At 39.9% G+C, this 23,896-nt stretch overlaps 1 protein-coding gene across 2 annotated transcripts in view; it reads left to right on the forward strand.

Annotated features, from left to right (window-relative positions):
• Positions 1–23,896, forward strand: part of LOC126163148 (hexosaminidase D-like) — a 195,068-nt gene that overhangs the window by 150,682 nt on the left and 20,490 nt on the right. For both annotated transcript variants that reach the window (XM_049920077.1, XM_049920078.1), the window contains one exon: positions 18,005–18,115. In XM_049920077.1, coding sequence (XP_049776034.1) covers positions 18,005–18,115 — 111 coding nt within the window. The remainder of the gene's footprint in view (positions 1–18,004; positions 18,116–23,896) is intronic.

The following is a 23,896-nucleotide window of genomic DNA, read 5'->3' on the forward strand; positions in this document are numbered from 1 at the left end:
GATGAATCTGGGATTGTATTACAACTCCCTATGTACCCCTCTCATATTGATTACAAAGGCAAGATTAGACTAATTATAGTGCACACAGAGGCATTTATGCAATCATTCTTCCCACACTCCATATGTCAGTGGAACAGGAGAAAGCTCTAATAACCGGTACAATGAGACGTACCCTCTGCCATGCACTTCACAGTGGTTTGCACAGCAGGGGTGTAGAATACTGCCAGCTTATAAGTCTACTGATACCTGCACACAATGACAAGATTGAAAAATGTTTGAGGAGATAAAAGAAAATGTTCTTATAGTTAAGGGAGACAAACACGTAATTGTGACAGAAGACTGGAATCTGATAATAGATAATGGAAGATAAGGAAAAGTACTAGAACCATTCAGACTGGAGAAAGGGAATGGAAGGGGGAGCCACCTGATAGATATTTGCACAGAACATACACTGATCAGCCACAACATTATGACTATCAACCTACTATTGATATAAACCCATCCAGGCAATAGCAGCATCACCTGGTGAGGAATGACTGCTAGTTACACAGATGCACGCTGCATTTAGTATCAGTGAGTGTGCTGTCCGTGTGTAGAATGGGGTGTATCTGAGTTTGATTGAGGGCAGATTGTGATGGCACAGAAGCTAGACATGAGGATTTTGGAAATGGCACAGCTCGTCATGTGTTCAAGGAGTGCTGTGGTGAGTGTCTTCAACATGTGGCGAAACCAAGGTGAAACCATGTCCAGACATCATGGGGTTGGGTGGTCACCACTCATAATAGATGTCGCATGTTGCAGACTGTGAAGACTGGTAAAACAGGACAGGTGGTGAACTTTGGTGGAACTAACATCAGACTTTAGTTCTGGGTAGAGTACTAGTGTGCCTGAAAACACAGTGCACTAAACACTCCTAACAATAGGTCTGCACAGCGTACAAGGCATGCATGTGCCAATGTTCACACCACAGCATCGGCAACTTTGACTGGAATGGGCACGTGACCATGGGCACTCCACAATGGCACAGTAGCAGAGTGCTGCGTGGTCTGATGAATCCATACCTTCTTCATCGTGCTGATGGGAGGGCATGAATCTCTTGTCTTCTATGGGAACAGTTCCTTGACACCTGTACCGCAGATACCTGGATATAGTAAGTGAGTAATTTCCCCAACCTCCACAAAAAATATTAAAAATATTAAGTGTCATGTAATATTTTGTGTAATGTAATATCTTGTATAGACACCTTTTATTAACCTGACACGTTCCACATCATTACGAAGTGTCGTACTCATGATCTGTGGAACAATTTAATCTAATTGGGGATAAGCTGGCAGTGGATCCATTATACTCTGGGGAACATTCATGTGGGCATCCTTAGGTCCAGTGGAGCTTGTGCAAGGCACCATGACTGCTAAGGAGTTTTGTACACTGGTTGCAGATCATGTACACCCCTTCATGATGATCATGTTTCCTGACAGCAGTGGCATTTTTCAGCAAGATAATGCACCATGTCACAAGGCAAGGAGTGTGATGGAGTGGTCTGAGGAACACAGTGGCGAGTTACAATTGATGTACTGGCCTCCCAACTTGCCAGATCTGAACCTGATCAGGCACATCTGGGATGTGACTGAACATGGCATCAGAGCTCATCACCCCCTCCCCCCCTCCCCAGAATTTATGGGAATTAGGTGACTTTTGTGTGCAAATATGGTGCCAGCTCCCTCCAGCAACATTCCAAGGCCTCATTGCTTCTATTGTAAGATGTGACACCTCTGTTAACCATACCAAATATGGTCATATTGGCTATTAGGTAGGTGGTCATAATGTTCTGGCTGATCAGTGTAATTTAATCATTGCAAACTCTTGATCTGAGAATCATGAAAGAAGGTTGATATATGGAAGAGATAGAAGGGGACCTAGATAAATTAAAGAACCAGAGATTGTTGAAAGTTTCAAAGGGTGTATTAGGCAATAATTGTCTGAAACAGTGCAAAGAAATACAATATAAGACAAATGAGTAGTTTTGGGGGATGAAATAATGAAGGCAGCAGAGTCCTGAATAGGCTAAAATGCAAGGCCCAGTGGAAATCTTTGGCTAACACTAGAGATATTGAAGTTAAGTGACAAAATGAGAAAATATAAAAGTGTAACAATGAAAGCAGAGTAAAGGCAATACAGACGTCTAAAAACTGAGATTGGTACAAATGGCTAAGCAGGAATGAGTAGAGGACACATGAAAATGAATACCATCAGGCAAAATAACAGCTGTTTCTTTCACTTGCAGTCATATGTATTAGCAACATATCAAGATCACATTGGCTAAACATTACAAAGCTAGATACAGACTGTTTCCCCTGGAACTACCGAAATGGCTGTTGCCTTACTTCAGGAACCATTGGTTTGTCCGGCCTCTCCATTATGGTGACCAACTCCTCCCCTACTTCCCAGGATCTCCAATATTACAGCATTTTTTAAAAATCATGCTGTCTCCCTTATTGACTGCCTGTTTCTCCCTTGTATTTTGTCAGTGGCCACTGTTATTAATTCCATGAAGTACTATCAGTAGTTCAAATTCCCTGACCAACACATCTCAGAAAGTTTTCATGTAATAATCAATACTGTTGTAGATGTGTGTCTTTTTTCTGTTTGTGCTTTGATATAAAGAAAATGGTTTGGCTGAAGGGAATGTAAAGATGACATAGCATACGTATCAAGGTGCTCTGTGGTAAGCATCTCAGGACTGAATGCTCACACAGAGAGAGTTTCTGATTTTTTGAACAACAAGAGAACTGATCAGAGAAATAGCAGCAGCTTAGACTGATTAAGTCAGAGCATATGATTAAAATAAGTTTTGATTATAATTTCAATTTCTTTTTAGTCTACACTGGCAGAAGAAAAATTGCTGAGTTCTCATGCTTCAGTAAATAAGTACTTGTAGGGTATTTTTATTGTGATTATGTTTGACCATTATATGCCATGAAAAAATAAGTCTTTTTTTTGTAGATTGGGTTAGATTTATTTTTCATTCTACGTTCTGAGGTATTGGTTGGGAAAAGAATCATATTAGTTACAACAAACTTCTTAAAGGAATAAATATACTGAAAATTAGTAGTTAGTATATCCAATTCTTTGAATAGGCTTCAGCTTGCTGTTCTTGAATTTAGACCACAAATGATTCTTATTACATGCCTTTGCACTCTAAAAACTTCCTCTTGGGCTTTGGAGTAACCCAAAATGGGATACTGTGTAACATAATAGCATAAATGTAAGCAAAGTGCCCCTTTTTTATTTATTTCTCCATTGTCATCTGTTCGAAGGAAATGTGACGTAGTTGTGCAGTTGAAATTTATTGTGACTAAATCATTCTTAAACTTCTCTTAAAATTATCATCAAATGTTGGTCATCTCCATTAAAACCATGATCAAATGATGATCACCCTACTCTTCACAGAAGCCGCTGTGTTGTTGTTGCATCTGCACCATGGCCGTCAACTATTAAAGATTGCCCATACCGTATTTACTCGAATTTAAGCCGCACTCGAATCTAAGCCGCACCTGGAAAATGAGACTCGAAATTAAGGAAAAAAAAAAAAATTCCCGAATCTAAGCCGCACCTGAAATTTGAGACTCGAAATTCAAGGGAAATTCAAGTTTTAGGCCGCACTTCCAAAGCGGAACAAAGTTGGTCCATTGTAATATGAGACACAATTTAGGTCGAATGAATGACGATACAGCTACAGTAGTTTGGTTCGAGCCGTAGGCTTAGCAGTTAAGCTTTACCAGGTAACCATTGCTATGCGTCAGGTGCTCCGTCCGTATGTATACGGGTACCCTTCGTTTTTCACGTGCTTTGTCTGGTTTGAATTGATTGCTTATTTTTCTTTGATCTGATAAGTGCTGTTCTCTTTGTTATAGGTGTTTACGTCACTCTGAGCTGAAAATGCATTACTGTACTGTGTCTTGCATTGTTTGTCGCATTCTGATAATTATTGTTTACGACCTGTCGCCGCTTGCGGCATGGTTTGCTTTTGTGCGTGCTACCGCCGCTTACAATAAAAAAAAAGAGGAATTGTCTCAGTAGCGAAATAATGGCAAGAGACTGCTATTTGTTGTTATTTACATTGCTGCTCTCTTTGTTAATGATCAAGAAGAACCAAGTAATAAACTGCGTATGATAGAATATGTTCTGAACGAGAGTTTAGCGAAAATTTTTCTCCGTTTGAAAATCTTTGCAGACGCCTCTTTAGTACATTACTTTCTGCACAGAAATTAGTCATCTTAGATTCAAAAATCTAGTCAATTGCCGTGCTTCATTTCTGACTGTATCCCTATTAGGCATAAGAATAATACGAATATAAACATGATATGATATGTGTATACTTCCGCGTTTACTGTTGTCTCACTCTAGTTTTGTAGTTTATTAGCCAGACAGGATTTAAATGAGATAGCAGCAAACACGAAAGAATACATGGCAAAATGTTTATATTCATATTATTCTTGTGGTGAAGACAATACTGCATGTGATTCACAAAAGTTCCCATTAGCAACCATCTCTTCTCACAGGTAGGAAAAAATTCAGAACGTAGGATTGGCCATACTGACAAACATCGCAAACAGTGTTGCCAGTCGGACTTTCGTAGTACATTGAAAAGCTGCTACATTCGAAGATGAACAATACGGAATTTGTATTTACTTCGTTGGATAATGTATGAAAATGCAGTGGTCGAAATTCGGGGCGGAGAAAAAAAGCTCGTCTTCCGCCTTTTTAAAAATTTATTTACTGACGCAGAGGTTTTGGCGAGCGCTACATGTATTCGACGGCAGAAGTTAGTTGTGGCGGCACCTACCAACATATTTCAGAACTTCCGCTTACTTTGCACTCGATTCTAAGCCGCAGGCGGTTTTTTGGATTACAAAAACTGGAAAAAAAGTGCGGCTTAGATTCGAGTAAATACGGTAATTGTTATGAATATATCACCTTAACTTTGGAGTTAAGGGGGAAGTTGCTACATAATTACAGAAATAAACATTTTACAATTTGATGATTTAAGAAAATCAGACAAGATACTGTTTACTTTTTTGCTACTCACACATTAGTAAAATTTGTTATAGATTGTAATTATTTTCTTCCTGAATTCACAGTAAACCTGTCTGTCATTGATTTCATCACCACAGCTTAGTAAAATAGGTTATGCTAATTGACAGCAAAAATTTTTCATTATGCGCAAGTCAGCTTAAAGGAAAGGAATAAAACTGGAACTGAAATTAAAAAATAAATAAATATATATATATCACAAAGAGGATGAAGGTATTGTCATTGGTGTAGGCAAGAGAAGGCACATTCATCATACCCAGTTTGAAAAATCTGTTGTTATAAAATTTTATGAAGTTATAAGAAGTTTTTTCATCAAAAATAATTTCCCAAAGGATTAGATCCAGACTGCGAAAGGTGCAACAAGATTATCCTCAAGGAAAATTTATTTTCAGTCAGCAATGAAAATCCAGTCTCTATATTATACAAGTATAAGCAGATTCAGGAAGAAGAGGGGGCAAGGGATGAGAAAGAATTGTGAATATTTTTGTATAAAACACTGAAGACAGGCTTCTCATAATGTAAGTGGATTTTCTTTCCATATTTTACTTCGTGAGATTTATGTGTACTGATTTTGCAGTATTTTAAAATTACAGAAAGCACGAAATAGGATCACATTTGAGGAAGTGGAGAAAATGGTCAATAGATTGCAGTGCAATAAAGCAGCTGGGGTGGATGAAATTAAGTCGGAACTCATCAAATACAGATGGAATGTCAGGTCTTAAATGGCTACACAGGATAATTGAAATGGCCTGGGAGTCGGGACAGGTTCCATCAGACTGGACAAAAGCAGTAATCACACCAATCTTTAAACATGGAAACAGAAAATATTGTAACAACTACAGAGGTATCTCTTTAATCAGCGTTGTGGGTAAAATCTTCTCAGGTATTGTTGAAAGGAAAGTACGAGTATTAGTTGGGGACCAATTGGATGAAAATCAGTGTGGGTTTAGGCCTCTTAGAGGTTGTCAGGACCAGATCTTTAGCTTACGGCAAATAATGGAGAAGTGTTACGAGTGGAACAGGGAATTGTATCTATGCTTTATAGCTCTAGAAAAGGCATATGACTGGGTTCCTAGGAGGAAGTTATTGTCTGTTCTACGAGATTATGGAATAGGAGGCAAACTTTTGCAAGCAATTAAAGGTCTTTACATGGATAGTCAGGCAGCAGTTAGAGTTGACCGTAAATTGTGTTCATGGTTCAGAGTAGTTTCAGGGGTAAGACAAGGCTGCAACCTGTCTCCACTGTTGTTCATATTATTTATGGATCATATGTTGAAAACAATAGACTGGCTGGGTGAGATTAAGATATGTGAACACAAAATAAGCAGTCTTGCATATGCGGATGACTTAGTTGTGATGGCAGATTCGATTGAAAGTTTACAAAGTGATATTTCAGAGCTAGATCAGAAATTTAAGGACTATGGTATGAAGATTAGCATCTCCAAAATGAAAGTAATGTCAGTCGGAAAGAAATATAAACGGATTGAGTAACAAATAGGAGGAACAAAGTTAGAACAGTTGGACGGTTTCAAGTACTTAGGATGCATATTCTCACAGGATGGCAACATAGTGAAAGAACTGGAAGCGAGGTGTAGCAAAGCTAATGCAGTGAGCGCTCAGCTACGATCTACTCTCTTTTGCAAGAAGGAAGTCAGTACCAAGACTAAGTTACCTGTGCACTGTTCAATCTTTTGACCAACTTTGTTGTGTGGGAGCGAAAGCTGGGTGGATTCAGGTTACCTTATCAACAAGGTTGAGGATACGGATATGATAGTAGCTAGGATGATTGCAGGTACTAACTAGTAGATGGGAACAATGGCAGGAGTGTGTCCACAATGAGGAAATCAAAGAAAAACTGGGAATGAACTCTATAGATGTAGCAGTCAGGGCGAACAGGCTTAGATGGTGGGGTCATGTTACATGCATGGGAGAAGCAAGGTTACCCAAGAGACTCACGGGTTCAGCAGTAGAGGGTAGGAGGAGCCGGGGCAGACCAAGGAGAAGGTACCTGGATTTGATTAAGAATGATTTTGAAGTAATAGGTTTAACATCAGAAGAGGCACCAATGTTAGCACTGAATAGGGGATCATGGAGGAATTTTATAAGGGGGCTATGCTCCAGACTGAACGCTGAAAGGCATAATCAGTCTTAAATGATGATGATGATGATGATGACCAGTAATGTTTACTAAACTGATTTTCAGCCTTTTTATGTAATCTGATATTTTCATTTATGATTGTTTTTATTCCTGGAAAATCTTCTTTGTTTATGGTCAGAAAGTTCCTGGTTCATGGGGGATAAGGGGGAGGGGGAGGGGGGGGGTGCAATAAACTAAAACTGCATAGAAAAAGGAAAGTCAACTGGACCTGATTGAATACTTGTACAATTCTATACAGATTATGTGAAACAACTACATCACTCCAAATATTTCCATGTTCATGCTCACCTATTGCTTTAATTTTCTTGTAAAAGCACTGTTTTCACATTAAATTTTGAGCTCAAAATTTTCATGCTTCACTAATGATAACTCTTCTTTGAAAATATTAATCTCACTTTTCACAATTCTAATAATTTCTTCTTGTGAACTCTCATCAGGTGTAAAATTTATCATGTTATCACACACACAATGTGATGTAACCACTGATAATGTAACTGATAAATGTTAGGCTTTGTTTAGTGCATTTCTTGTCAAACTGGTGGTTCATTGTACCCACAGAAATCTTTTACCATACATGCAAGGCACTTCTTTCATGAAGCACTAATTGTCTCCTGCTTTTTAGTGATCATGTGTGCTGCACTATTCTGGAGTGCAGTCTCAACTAAGTGACACTTTTTTGATACTTTATAAAAGAAATAAAGTGTAGTACTGTTTAAATTTGCAGTCACATGTGGCTTTTCAAATTATGATTTGTACTGACTGTTGCAGTCTTGCTTTGTAAGTATTTCTTAGTGCAGATTGAGTGGATTCAGCCATCTGGAGGAGGAGGAGGAGGAGGAGATTAGTGTTTAACGTTCCATCGACAGTGAGGTCATAAGCTCAGATTAGGGGAGGATAGTGAAGGAAATAAATCCATCCCCTTTCACAGGAACCTTCCAGGCATGTGCCTGAAGCGATTTAGGGAAATCATGGAAAACCTAGATCAAGATGACCGGACGTGGCTTTGAATCACTGTCCTCCCGAATGCAAGTCCAGTGTGGTAATCACTGCGCCACCTCGCTCAGTCAGTCATCTGGATGACAGCCTCTGACGTGATGTGTAGTGCACACCTGACCCATTTAGAGGGACCCTACAGTTATCAAACCAATGGTACAGGTCTAGGAATTTGCAGCCTAGATTGTCATCGAACCTTTGCAGTCTTTTGTTCAAGCCTTCCACTAAAATCAGGACCAGGGAGCCTCGATCTCTGTCGGTTACAATGCTGCAGATTGTGAGCTTTGTTGAATCTCCATGAGCAAGGCTGATATTCTCAACTTTTTCTGCCAGTAATAGGAATGCTCCAAGTGTGATTTCAGAGTCCAGATGACAGGCATTGTTTGTCCAAATGAGTGCTGCGACCCTCAGTTAGTTGTCCCTGTTCACTCAGTGGTTGCCAGAATAGCTTCTTCAACATGTTGACTGTGATGCTTCCAGGCATAAATACCGAGTGCATGTAATGTTTTTTACCATTTCATACTGCCATTTCAGTAAGGGGTACTATTAATTGCTGTAAATTTGAACTGCCAATGATTAACAGATTCCTACTCCTTTGTGTCTGCCTATCCTTAACACAGGGCTCAGCATGTTTCCCAACAGGTGAAGGAAGCCCCCTGGCTCAGTTTCAGTTTCTGTGGAAGATAGGACCTCAAATGTGTTGGTTATGGGGACGGGTGTAACATGCTGAATTCTCCTTGATCCCTGTCTTTTCTGTACAGAGTGCCTAGATCAGGCTGTTCCAGGGAGCCGGAGCGCTCACTGCGACAGCTCAGAGCCCGCGTGGAGGGGGAAAGCGAACTCACTGCCCCTGGCCGCATGCAGCCGCAACTGACGCAATAATCGGTGTTCAATGACAGCTATGACTAGCCGCGGGAGCCCTGTACCTCTATTGGAGGATGCCTTTCTATTCATTGAGAGGGACGGTCATCCGCAATGTCTTGTATGTCATAAAGTATTTAATTATGTGAAGAGGTACAATATACAACGACATTATATACATCTTCATGGAGCGCACTACCATCAGGTAGAAGGTGTTGCACACAGAGAACTGGTAGCCAGGCTTAAGAACGACATACCAAGAGACGTAAGTTTAAAAACGGTTTCGTAATACGGAGGGTATCAAAACACACAACATAGTTCATGTTCTGTAATGCATTTATAATTTTGAGGTGAATGAGAGCGGAGAAAACACTACTGAATCTGCAATTCGAGCAAGCTACAGGGTCGCTCACATCATTGCGACGAGTGGCAAGCTGTTTTCGGTGGGACCACTCATAAAATCGTGCATGGTAGCAATTGCAGAATGTTTGTTTCCAAGGGAGGTGCAGGCAATTGAAGGGGTTTGCCTGGCAAAGCAAACAGTTTCTCGTTGAATCCTGGACATGGCAGCGGATTTAGACACACAGCTCAGGAAAAAGACGGAGAGCTTTGTTGCATTTTCACTAGTGCTTGACGAAAGCACCGACATATCGGACTGTGCTCAGCTTGCAGTCTTTGTGCGTGGTGTCGACATGGAGCTGCAGGTAACTGAAGAACTCTTGGATATGGTACCACTCGATTACACCACAACAGGATGTGACATTTTTGAAGCTGTTTGTGAATCATTGAACAATATGAATTTGCTGTGTGATAAGCTCCATTCTGTAGCGACAGACGGTGCACCACAAATTATCAGGCGTCACCAAGGTTTTGCTTCTCATTTGAAAAATAAACTCAAGGACGAATTCGGGAAAGACATTTTGATTCTTCATTGTTTTATTCACAAAGAGGCACTGTGTGCTGAAACAGTAGAGCTAGGTGGCATAATGAAAGATGTGAAGTGTGTGAGTTTTGTGTGGCGTCACGGTATGAATCTTTGCCAACTCAAAGGATTCCTGAAAGATATGGAAGTGGAGTATAGGGATATACCTTACCACAGTGCAGTTCGTTGGCTGAGTCGGGGAAAAGTTCTTGATGTTTTCTTTGCCATTCGTGAGGAAATATCCATTTTTCTCGAAATGAAAGGGGAAGAAATGCGTTGTCTGAAAGATATAAAATGGATATCAGACCTGGCGTTCCTAGCTGACATAACTATGCATCTGAATAATTTAAATCTGTCATTGCAGGGCAAAGGGCAGCTAATTGTTGACATGCACGACCAGATCAAAGTGTTCATGGAAAAGTTACATTTATTTGAGAGGCAGATGAGTAATGGACATTTTTCTTCAATCGTCTTGCTTCTTTAAAACTACCTGAAGGTACTACTTTCGGCGATTACCAAGCAAAGTTAAAGCAGCTCATCACGTCGTTTGAAGCACGATTCCGAGCCCTCATTAGTTTGGAAATGGAACTTAAGGTGTTCAGTACTCCTTTTTCAGTTTCCCCCAATGACTTGTCATCTTCACTTCAATTGGAGATTATTGATTTGCAAAATTCAATTTTGTTGAAAGAGAGGTACTACAACACGGAATTCTCACGATGGTATCATCCATTACAGCAAAAAACATTTCCCAAGCTTCACAACAAGGCCGCTCAGATCATGTGCATGTTTGGATTTACGTATTGTTGTGAGCAGCTTTTCTCAGCAATGACAAGAGTAAAAAGTAAGGAATGATCGTTTCTTCAGGATGCAACAATGAAGGCCATCCTCCGCATTAACGTTGCGAACACTTTGACGTCTGATATTTCCGATCTTGTAATGAAAAGAAAATGTCAAGCTACAGAGGCCCAATAAATTTAGTATGCAATTTCTTGTAAAACATTTGTTTCTTGTTTATTTCCTGAACATTGTATTTCCTGGTGTAGCATGTCACCACGTCTTAGCAGCTAAGAGTGTGAGGTTGTCGATCTTGTTAGATGCAGCTGGCACATCAATACGCTTGCCTTGCCGCCTGCCTCACCCAGCCGTGCCACGTGCCGGCCCACTTGAATGGCCACAGCGAGCGACACGGCTCCCTGGAGCAGGGAGCGCTCCGCGGCTCACAACGGAGCCAATGAGCTGGAACAGCCTGGCCTAGATCTATCACTGACACCCCACTATCCACTCTCAAGTGGTAATAGTGATAGATTCCTTATTTCTGGTAGAAGAGACAGGATCCACAGGCGAGGATAGTACTTGAGGTATGTTTGATATCTCTGGTAAATGACTCTCAGAAGTCCTTCCAACACACCCTATGACTTGACAATAATCAGAGTGATTTCCATCTGCTGAAGAACAGCAACTAATTCATCCCGTGTCTGAAAACAGCATACACAGCAGGGTTGCATTGTGGCTGGTGCAGCATTTTACAAAATAGTAAACAAATAACTTTGTAAGTCTGCTGAGCCTCTTTTAGTTTATGGGTTTGATATGTGACAAGTATTACCAGTAGCCATGTAGAACTGAAGTCATTAACAGCCAAAATGAGATACCTACACCAACTGCGACATGGTCGCGTATACAAACAGTGATCCAATACTGTCAAATGAGTTTTATTTTTCAGTCTTTGATAACAATATCAATTCTTTAGATGATTACCAGTTTCAGTCGGTAATGGCCATCCTCAGATCTTTTTTACACCATATCCTAAAGTTATAAGGCCATAATGGCATCGTCAAAACATATAAATATAATCAGCATAGCATCGTCACATATATCTAAAATAAGGTGTAGAATAGGCCACATCGTCCACACAGTCATTATTGCAGCCAGTGTAAGGTGGGTAGGGTTATGTAAACTACCCCTGACTTTTCCACATACAGAATTAATGTAGTTTGTCCACCACAGATTTTCATAGACATACACACCCAATATTTACAGTTGTCTGTTTCTGTTGCTAAGATGTTACATACATTACTTACATTGATGTGGTGAGAACTGTTTTTTTTTTTTAAATGCCAGTAACTGAGATTTGGTGACATTCACTTTGAGACCCTCTTCATTGAAGTATTTCATTAATTCTTTTATACCACTAGTAGCAAAAGAGTCTAATCTCACATATTCTCTACCAGAGACTAAAATTGAGGTGTTATCTGTGTAGCATATAATATGAGAGTTAATAAGTTGTGCAATGTCGTTAGTATATATCGGGAAGAGAAAGGGACTAAGGATTGAGCTGTGAGGAACACCTTGTGTAACTGTTCCACTGGTGGAGTGAAAGTTTATAATTGTTTCGTCTAATTTTTATGTCAGCATTGCTTAACATTCAGTAGGTATGTTGCTATAAGATGTATCGATGGATCCCCTGCACAATATGACTTCAGTTTTTTTAGAAGTAAGCTATGGTTTACTGTGTTGAATGCTTTTGTCAGATCTAGAAATATCCTGCAGTTTGCATCCTCTTGTCCAACAGACAGTACACTTCACGGAAGAACTGTGTAACTGCTGTGGTCATGCTTAGCTCTTTATTGTGCTGGGACTCTATAAGAAGTTTGTGTTTTGTGTAAGAGGCACTAAGCTGGGACAGGCAAATATCTTACTAAAGGTTGTAATTAATGTGTGGTCTATAGTTAGAAACATCTTCCTTACTTCCCTCTATATGCACTGGTTTCACAACATTCATTTTTAGAACAGCTGGATACATGTTTTCTCTATTTCTGCAATTAATCAGGTAGGTAATAGGTTCAGATATTTCTTTTAAACAACCCTTAGTAATTGCACTGGATATGCCATCCCATACAGATGAAAACTTTTTCTTTAGAATGTGTATTACCTTTGCCAACTTCCTTCTTATTTACCTCTGTAAATTCTTTATGCCCAAACACCAGAGTATATGGGGTTAAAAATTTTCAATAAAATAAAAGGCAGTAATATATTTAAAATGGAGATTGGTTCACTGAAAAGATTGCTCTTTACTCTACTGGTGGAAAAGTGTTATTATTCTGTCGATGAATTCATTGAGGACAGCTTCACAATCTGAACACAGGGATTGTAATACATTTATTATTTTATGTACATGTGTAGCTGAAACTTAGAAATGTAAAATATAATGTAAACTTTTGTATTTCTCTTAAAAAAGTGAAAAAAGTTTCTTTTGTAAACCTTGACATGTCTCCTGTACATCAAATCAAATGATTTGAAAATTGTATGTAATGAGATGAATAAACCACATCACATCACATCACATCAAAGTCAGTACACTGAGTGAGATGGCATGGGGTCTCAACTTGTGCCTTTACAATGGGGATTGGTTGCAGTAGTAGTAGTAGTAGTAGTAGTGAAATAGTTATTAAAAATAGTACGTATAGCATTTGGATTTTTTACAGTATTACTGTCATGTCTTACACTGAAAGTTACCATATTCATTATGGTATTTATCAATTAACTCCCAGAATGTTTTACTTATATTATCAGAGTGCTCTATTCATTTTCTATTAGTCTGCATTATAAGGTTTGTAACTTCAGTTTAATGTTTTATTTTTTTCTTTGCTTGATCGTATTTTCCCTTAAAAATCTTCGATTAGTAGCTTCATAAAGCAGATTTAGATTATGTATAATTTGCATGAGCCTAATCAGATTTGGTAGGAGCTTCAGTCTAGGATTACTTCCACTTTGGCGATGCTTAACTACCTTTTGGGTTTCTCTGACAGGGCAGCAACAGTCATAATGTCTCAAAAGGGTTGTATGAAATCTATTCCATTTGTTGTCAGACCCTTTCACCTGAATCATTGCCCCTTCTCCTCTGCCAGTTTATATTTAAAGCCATTAATATTTGATCTATTCATAGTTTGTTTCTGCAGAATGACCTTTGTTATTTGTGGTGCAGCTAAATTTATGTATGTAAATCATGTCATCACCTGACAAAAGTGGCCAGAGTAATGAAAATCTAGGCTACTGTGATTTACTTTATCTATAATATATTGCTGTTATTAGCATAATTACTATAGTGGAGCATGTGTTCATTACTGTAGTGTCTGAGCTTACTATATTTACAACATCTACATCTATACTCCGCGAGCCACCTTACGGTGTGTGGCGGAGGGTACTTATTGTACCACTATCTGATCCCCCCTTCCCTGTTCCATTCACGAATTGTGCGTGGGAAAAACGACTGCTTGTAAGTCTCCGTATTTGCTCTAATTTCTCGGATCTTTTCGTTGTGATCATTACGCGAGATATATGTGGGCGGTAGTAATATGTTGCCCATCTCTTCCCGGAATGTGCTCTCTCGTAATTTCGATAATAAACCTCTCCGTACTGCGTAACGCCTTTCTTGAAGTGTCCGCCACTGGAGCTTGTTCAGCATCTCCGTAACGCTCTCGCGCTGACTAAATGTCCCCATGACGAATCGCGCTGCTTTTCGCTGGATCATGTCTATCTCTTCTATTAATCCAACCTGGTAAGGGTCCCATACTGATGAGCAATACTCAAGAATCGGACGAACAAGCGTTTTGTAAGCTACTTCTTTCGTCGATGAGTCACATTTTCTTAGAATTATATGAGCTTAATACTTCAGTGAGCTTCAGATTTAGTGTACTATTAGAATTTGTATGTATAATAAATTGCCAAATACAGTAAGGTCATTAGGGCTGGTCTGGCCAACTACCCTAGAAAGTCTGTCCATAAAACACTTTACATCTGAATTTGGTGGGTGATACATCCCAGTCAGTTCATGCTTAGCTAACTTCAGATCATTACCATGGAGCACAACACCTGCCATTTCAAATGAACCTTCTTGGGTGTGGTGTTCAACAAAAGGTATTTTTTCAACTGCTGTTTGTTTATTAACATAAACTGCCCCACCACCACCACCTTTATGACAATGGCTGCAATAACTGTTTATTAATAGGTAACATTCTAATCTATGATATATTATTTCACTCGATTTTAGTCCATATGTCCACATGTGGTTAGTGGTCCACTATGAGTATCTGCAATAAATCTACTTTGCGTCTGAGAATTGAACATTTAAATGCATCATCTATAAGTGTGTGTCTTGTAGATTTAACACTTTTAACGCATTGCATTTATGTATGTTACAGTTTTTACAATAATCTGTAGCATTAACTGGGTCTTTAGAACTGTTTTGCAGTGGCTGGTCACTTATTTTATAGTATGGATTTTCTTCAAGTGAAATGGATTCAGAAACATCTGAACTACATCCCTGGACACTAGTGTGATGATCCTTTATCCTAAAACAGCCTCATGCTTGTAATCTAAAGCAATAGGATCCTCCTCTTTAATAAATTTGTCGCACAGTTCACTTAACTGAGAAACTGGCTTGTAGGTTCCTTTTGTGTTTAAGTGCAGTCCATGGCTTGTGTGTTCAGCACAGTTCTTTTTACTTAGTTCTAACAAATGTACATAGTTAAACTTGCCACACAATCTTTTTAGCTTAAGAATTGCAAAATTATATTTCCTTATTAACACACGACCATTGTGACAGATCTTGTCACTGGCACAGAGTTGAGGTTTTATTAATACCGCAGCTAAATTTTCATGTAAGTGCTTGTATTGGTAACTAATTCAGGAAGCCGATCTATTTCACTTGCAACTGCTGCTTTTAACATTTTGCATGGAATATTCTTGACCACAATGGTGACCGTTGCTTCAGTTCACTCAAGAATTTTTGGTACTGGTTGGTATGTCATTTCCTTTTCCCATCCCCAAAGAAGATTATCATTGAACATCAGATCTAGGCTGTTTCAGATCAAACTGGCCCACCTGTATGACCACTCCTGCAAATCCATTGACCTGAAAAATAATCATGTAACCTTTCATGAATGCAATTTTGCAGATATGGGGCTGCACCATACTCAATGAAGTGAAGGTATAAGAGATTCTCTCATTGAGCTGTTAATGGTCAAATACAAAGCTAGAGCGTTTCCAGATATCTTTCATCACTCATAGCTGTATGGAAAATTAGTGAACCAGCAAATGGAATATGCAGTAGCCCTATGCCAATCTGTTACCTTTTGACACCCATGCAACTTTTCAACAAAAACATTCTTCCTCATGCAATAATGATTATTATGTCTGTTGACAAAACTGACAGTTTGAAAGGCAGCATCATCTGACCACAATACATAGTTAAGCAGTCCTTGTTTTCATCATGCCAGAGTCAAAGTAGTTTCAGCAAGCTCCATCCCACAGTTACAGTATTCAGGGAAAATTCATTAAATATAATACGGCTTCCATTAATTCAAGAAAAGATCATTTTTCAAAATGGTTCTAATCATATAAATATTTATGTCACATTTGTGATAACCTTGACACAATGCAAGCAGCAATCTGGAGGGAGGGGGGGTGGGGGGAGGGATAGTAGTGTATTTGTAGAGAGAGAGAGAGAGAGAGAGAGAGAGAGAGGGGGGCGAACACTGTCTGGTGAAGTGTTGTGTGTGTCAGCAATTGTGATTCTGTGATCACAGATCACAACTCTTTATTAGTTAATTAGTTAGTTATTTGTGGCCCATGATTGGAATGTTTCACTGTGGTAATGAAAGTGTCCTTATGTTTGGAAATATGACACACCTTCTCAATGTTACATACATTTTCTCTTTGCTGCTTGTAATTAGAAGACATTGGCTGATCACATGATCTTATCCCACAAATATTCCACCAGTAACGTGGTGGCACTACAAGAATAGCAGTCTCTGTCCTACTCATTCACTAAGAGTACTATGGCATCACAAGAGAAATGTGGTTGAGTGTTACCTTGTTAGGTTATTATTGAGCAGCCCAGTGAACATATCTGTATGATGACTATGAGGTAGTTGTCAAAAGAATTCACAGTATATAGCATCCAACAAGGATGCCCACACCCAGGGACAAGCATCCCTCCCCCTCCCCCCCCCCCCCCAACCACACCCCACCCCACCCCCTTTCCCCATCTCTGAGGGGAAGGAATAAATATAGTACAACCAGGTGTTCTTATTTCAGGAAAATTATTTAAAAACATAGGTTTTTAACAGGTTAAGAAATGGGACTTTTTTATGGCTATTTACAAGTTGCTATTTATCTTCCAAAATATTAAAAATATATCATTCATATCCCTCAGTTAGGCCCCCACCCTCTTCCGCACAAACCATCATGTGGGCACCCAAGATTGATGTTATTAAAAAATGCACCATGCTATCACACCATCAGTCATCAAATATTACACTAAAATAAACATGATTTTGCCATTGTAATTGTAGTTAAAAGTATGGTTGTAAGTGTAGTGTCCTCATTGTAGTTTATGGCATCTATAATTCAGCATTAAATATCCACACGCATTTTATTGAGTGACTACCAGGAGAGATCCAACATCATTGAATATCCAACACAGACGTGGCATTTGTGAGTCCTTCCAGCAGCAGTGGGTTCTATGAGAAAGAGATAGAGGAAATGTCCCACCCTTACTTCAATATATTCTTTGGTCTTTGTCCTTTCAAGACAATGCTTCATCACATATTGTCAGGAATGTACAGTTATTCTCCGCAACTTAAAGTAATATACTTAATTTCATGGCTAACGTGTCTATAACCACATTGCTGGTTGAAGATGTAAGAGATTCTGGCCTGCCATAATGCTTCAAGAATCTATGAATTGAAATTGTAATAGACTTACAGACAGTATCCTGAGAACACATTCAGTGACTTGTATCTCTTACTGGAGCTCATCATGCCACTTCAAAATACCGATTCACATAGCTTTTTGTCTGTCAGTCTGCATAGCTTGCAATAAGAGAGAGAGAGAGAGAGAGAGAGAGAGAGAGAGAGAGAGTGGGAAAAGGGGGGGGGGGTTGATTTTAATATTAATAGTTATTTTATTTGTTTCAGACCACAACCAGTACCACAACAATTGTCATTCCCTGGATGGAAGGTTCGTGTTGGCGTTGAGTGGTTCATGAACCTTCGTGTCAAGTACCGGAACATTGTTGATAGTGAACAGTTAGTATATATTCATATGAACCTTCCAAGTACTACATTAATTATTTGCATGCCCCTGCACCATAACTTTTATCCTTCACTGTGATGTGGTATGTGTCAAACAATTAACAACTGTAATACATTTTCTCAATGAAAAGTGTGGTACCAAGTTGATAATTTACAAGACTGACTTTTGCATTAATCTTTATTGACTCTTTTAATTAGATGTAATTCCATCTGCAAAAACACATACTCGCAAGATTGTCATTCTACCACGTGTTCAGAAATTCTTCTTGGGAGAAGGAAGAGATATAGTAATGGAAAGTGCTTCACAGAAATATGGTAATGGAAAGTAATTGGCAGGATATGAATGAAGTAAAGGTAACACTTCACCATATACTTTTGAGGCACTAGGTCAATGAAAAAGATGGGAACAAGGCTGAGAATGTTACTGAACTTCTGGGTGAATCCTCCTTCACAGCTGACAGAATACACATACATCTGCATAACTATATTGTGCCGGCACTGCAGCTCAACTGGGTTGAAGGGTTGTAACGGGTGGACTGGACAAGAGGAGAAATGAGATGGGAAGTAGGAGGGAGAATTAAAGGGAATGGGGTCTAACAGCTTGATTTCACTGTGGCGCAGGGACGGGAAGTTGTGCATAGTGCACAATAATATGGAGAACTGGATTGGGTGTGAGATATAGAAGAGATAAAGCAGAAGGCTGCAGGGAGGAGGCTGTAAATGCAAATGAGTGAAGTGGGAGGTCAGGGACACTCATGGCGAGAATATAGTTAAGTTGCCCCAATTCAGCATGACGATAGGAATGGGTGGCCCTTAGCATCCAGTTCACGGGAGTAGTCAGAGGAATGGGAGCATGTGCAGATATGCCATTAGAAAGAGTGTTTGCACGACAAGTAACACTTTAGGACCCATAGAAAGAATTGTGTGTAGGATGCCCCTCACTTCTGGACATCACGATAGATAGCCATAGTCCTGTCAAAGGATATGATTAGTTGTTGCAGTCTGAGCTCATACTGTGTAATGCGGAGGGAGGGGGAGGAGGGTGCTTTCTCCTTTCAGTTGGTGTGTGGGTGTGGATAAGGTGTAGGAGACCCGGTTGCAGATTAGGTTTAGAATGGAGTACCTTTCCATAGAAGCTGATGGATTACTGGGCAGGGGACTGCTCATCACTGCTTGCTTCCTCTCCATCCCATCCCTGTCATCAGCCACCCTTCCGTCCACCACTCCATCCCCAGTCCCCACCTCCTTTCTCCCTTCATCCACTCTGCTTGACATTTCTCTGTCTTGTTATGTGCCTGTTGACTACTCAACTTTTCACCTATCCAGTGACTTGTTGACTTCATTCCTTCCATATTGATTTTATCTTAATTTTCATTTGAATTTTTTGTTATTATCTTCTAGACTTTGTACATCATAGGGTTAGTGTTAAAAGATTTTTATGAATGAATACTTCATTTTTTGTGACTCACACTGAATAGTGGATAGTGGGAATCATTTTTATTTTTGGCGTTACATATTGCTCAAAAGAGGCCAGCCTCCAGATGGCGCTCACAAACTCAGAGCTCTTTCAACTTCCATGCCACTTTCTCCATCACGTTGTGTATGTCCACCAATTTTGTGAACAGGCAATAAGGAATGCTGTCAACCATGAAACACTTTGATTCCATCTCGTGTGGCTGGACGTAGATATTCTTCCACCAACAGGCTCGAAACACCATGTGCCACAAACACTAAGAAAGTTCTGCATCAGCAGTAGACTGTTCTGCAAAAGCAATTAGACAATATCATTCAGTGCCTGCAGTCATCTCAGACAGTAGTCCAAAGACTGTCTTCTAATTTAGTATTCACTGTTTACAGAGAATGTGAATCATTAACAGAGTGACTGCAAACATTGCCTCAGTGACACTTAAAATATCACAGACTGCCAGGAGACAGAAAAGGTCATTAGATATCACTATACTAGGTTTAGGACATCAAGTAACATGCATCTGTACCAAAGTCAATTACCAATTTGTAACACACTCTCAATACACTGTCTAGTCGCAATAATGTGACCACCTGTCAAAAGCCTGTATAGGCCTATCCACTTTTACAGTGCCTGCAGTAAGAGTCATTGAGGCTCTGGAAGGTACTGACAAGGATGTAGAGCCAAGGCAACTTCAATGTCATGACCAACTGCACTAGGTTTCTCGGGTGAGGGTCCATATCATTCCCCAAAGTAATATTACAGGCCCTTTGCTGTTCCGCATCTATAAAAACGATGTAGGAGACAATCTGACCAGCCGTCTTAGGTCGTTTGCAGATGACGCTGTCGTTTATTGACTAGTAAAGTCATCAGAAGATCAGAACAAATTGCAAAATGATTTAGAAAAGATATCTGTATGGTGCAAAAATTGGCAATTGACCCTAAATAATGATAAGTGTGAGGTCATCCACATGAGTGCTAAAAGGAATCCATTAAACTTCGGTTACACAATAAATCAGTCAAATCTGAAGGACATAAATTCAACTAAATACCTAGGAATTACAGGTGTGAACAACTTAAATTGGAAGGAACACAGAAAATGTTGTGGGGAAGGCTAACCAAAGACTGTTTTATTGGCAGGACACTTAGAAAATGTAGCAGTTCTACTAAGGAGACTGCCTACACTACACTTGTCCATCTTCTTTTAGAATACTGCTGCACGGTGTGTGATCTTTACCAGTTGGGAATGACAGAGTACATCAAAGAAGTTCGAAAAAGGGGGCAACAAGTTTTGTATTATTGCAAAACGGGGGAGAGAGTGTTACTGAAGTGATACAGGATTTGGGGTGGACATCATTAAAACAAAGCCATTTTTTGTTGTGGCGGAATCTTCTCACGAAATTTCAACCATCAACTTTCTCCTCCGAATTCGAAAATATTTTGTTGACGCCAACCTACATAGGGATAAACAATCACCACGATAAAATAAGGGAAATCAGAGCTTGTATGGAAAGGTATAGCTGTTCGTTCCTTCTGTGTGCTACACAAGATTGGAATAATAGCGAATTGTGAAGGTGGTTTGATGAACCCTCTGCCAGGCACTTAAATGTGATTTGCAGAATATCTATGTAGGTGCCATCAACAGCCCAGTCAAGGTGGTCCTACAGATTCTCAATTGGGGTTAAATCTATGGAGTTTGGTGGCCACTGGAGTATTATAAATCATCCTGGAGCTCTTCAAACCACGCACGTACACTGCAATCTGTGTGACACATTACGTCCTGGTGGTAGATGTCATTGTACCAAGGAAAAACAAACTGCACGTATGGGAGATCAAGCTCCCCAAGCATAGATGAATACTCGTTGTGCAGATCCACTGTGTTTTCCAGAACAACAAGATCACCCAGGGATCACCACAAAAACATTCTCGAAACCATTATTCTCTCTCCTCCAAGCCGGAAACTTCCATTAATTGTTACATGTTGTTTGCTTTCAGCTGTTTCATGTCGGTGGAGTATAAAAGGTGGTTCATCCGAGAAGGCCATCTGTCACCATTCAGTAGATGTCCAGTTGCAGTACTAGCTGGCAGAGACCGACCTTCCTCATCAATGAACAGCACTCATCGTGGGTTCTTGAACCAGGTGCCAGTTGTGGAGGCCCACACACACCAGTGTTCACTGAATACTTGGCATCTATTGAGGAGACACTGTTGGTAGCCTCATGGTTCACCTGGGTGGTCAGCTGCTCAACAGTTGCTTGTCTATTTGCTTGTACACATCTCCACAGCCATCATTCAACCTATCATTTATGGTCCGTGGTGCACCACAGTTGCCTCAGCACCAGATTTGGATAGTGCAATTTCACATGATAGTATAGTTTAATCAGGGCGGCAAGTAAACATGTTACAAACTTATCTGTTTTGACCCGTAAGCCAATGGTCATGCCGTTTTTGGACGTGAAGATAAATCGCTCTGTTCCCACATTATAACAATGATATCACTGTTTTCTACATCCTTCTCACATGCTTTACATACCCTCTACTGCCAGTGCCACTGCCTAGCGTCTGTGAGTGGTTATTGCATGATTGTCGAACACAGGCAGTGTTCACATTTATGTGACTGGACCATGTAAATGTTGTTTGTTAAAGAACCATGGACCTTGCCGTTGGTGGGGAGGCTTGCGTGCCTCAGCAATACAGATAGCCGTACCATAGGTGCAACCACAACAGAGGGGTATCTCTTGAGAGGCCAGACAAACACGTGTTTCCTGAAGAGGGACAGCAGCCTTTTCAGTAGTTGCAGGGGCAACAGTCTGGATGATTGATCTGGCCTTGCAACACTAACCAAAACGGCCTTGCTATGTTGGTGCTGTGAACGGCTGAAAGCAAGGGGAAACTACACCCGTAATTTTTCCCGAGGGCATGTAGCTTTACTGTGTGGTTAAATGATGATGGCGTCCTCTTGGGTAAAATATTCCAGAGGTAAATAGTCCCCCCTTTGGATCTCCAGGCGGGGACTACTCAGGAGGACGTCGTTATCAGGAGAAAGAAAACTGGCGTTCTACAGATCGGAGCGTGGAATGTCAGATCCCTTAATCGGGCAGGTAGGTTAGAAAATTTAAAAAGGGAAATGGATAGGTTAAAGTTAGATATAGTGGGAATTAGTGAAGTTTGGTGGCAGGAGGAACAAGACTTCTGGTCAGGTGAATACAGGGTTATAAATACAATTTCAAATAGGGGTAATGCAGGAGTCGGTTTAATAATGAATAAAAAAATAGGAGTACGGGTAAGCTACTACAAACAGCATAGTGAACGCATTATTGGGGCCAAAATAGACACAAAGCCCACGCCTACTACAGTAGTACAAGTTTATATGCCAACTAGCTCTGCAGATGACGAAGAAATTGAAGAAATGTATGATGAAATAAAAGAAATTGTTCAGATAGTGAAGGGAGACAAAAATTTAATAGTCATGGGTGACTGGAATTCAGTAGTAGGAAAAGGGAGAGAAATAAACGTAGTAGGTGAATATGGATTGGGTCTAAGAAAAGAAAGAGGAAGCCACCTGATAGAATTTTGCACAGAGCACAACTTAATCATAGCTAACACTTGGTTCAAGAATCATAAAAGAAGACTGTATACATGGAAGAAGCCTGGAGATACTATAAGGTATCAGATAGATTATATAATGGTAAGACAGAGATTTAGGAACCAGGTTTTAAATTGTAAGACATTTCCAGGGGCAGATGTGGACTCTGACCACAGTCTATTGGTTATGACCTGTAGATTAAAACTGAAGAAACTGCAAAAAGGTGGGAAATTAAGGAGATGGGACCTGGATAAACTGACTAAACCAGAGATTGTACAGAGTTTCAGGGAGAGCGTAAGGGAACAATTGACAAGAATGGGGGAAAGAAATGCAATAGAAGAAGAATGGGTAGCTTTGAGGGATGAAGTAGTGAAGGCAGCAGAGGATCTAGTAGGTAAAAAGATGAGGGCTAGTAGAAATCCTTGGGTAACAGAAGAAATATTGAATTTAATTGATGAAAGGAGAAAATATAAAAATGCAGTAAATGAAGCAGGCAAAAAGGAATACAAACGTCTCAAAAATGAGATCGACAGGAAGTGCAAAATGGCTAAGGAGGGATGGCTAGAGGACAAATGTAAGGATGTAGAGGCTTATGTCACTAGGGGTAAGATAGATACTGCCTACAGGGAAATTAAAGAGACATTTGGAGAAAAGAGAACCACTTGCATGAATATCAAGAGCTCAGATGGAAACCCAGTTCTAAGCAAAGAAGGGAAAGCAGAAA

Source organism: Schistocerca cancellata, chromosome 2 (assembly GCF_023864275.1).
Source record: "Schistocerca cancellata isolate TAMUIC-IGC-003103 chromosome 2, iqSchCanc2.1, whole genome shotgun sequence".
In the NCBI taxonomy this organism is placed as follows: domain Eukaryota; kingdom Metazoa; phylum Arthropoda; class Insecta; order Orthoptera; family Acrididae; genus Schistocerca; species Schistocerca cancellata.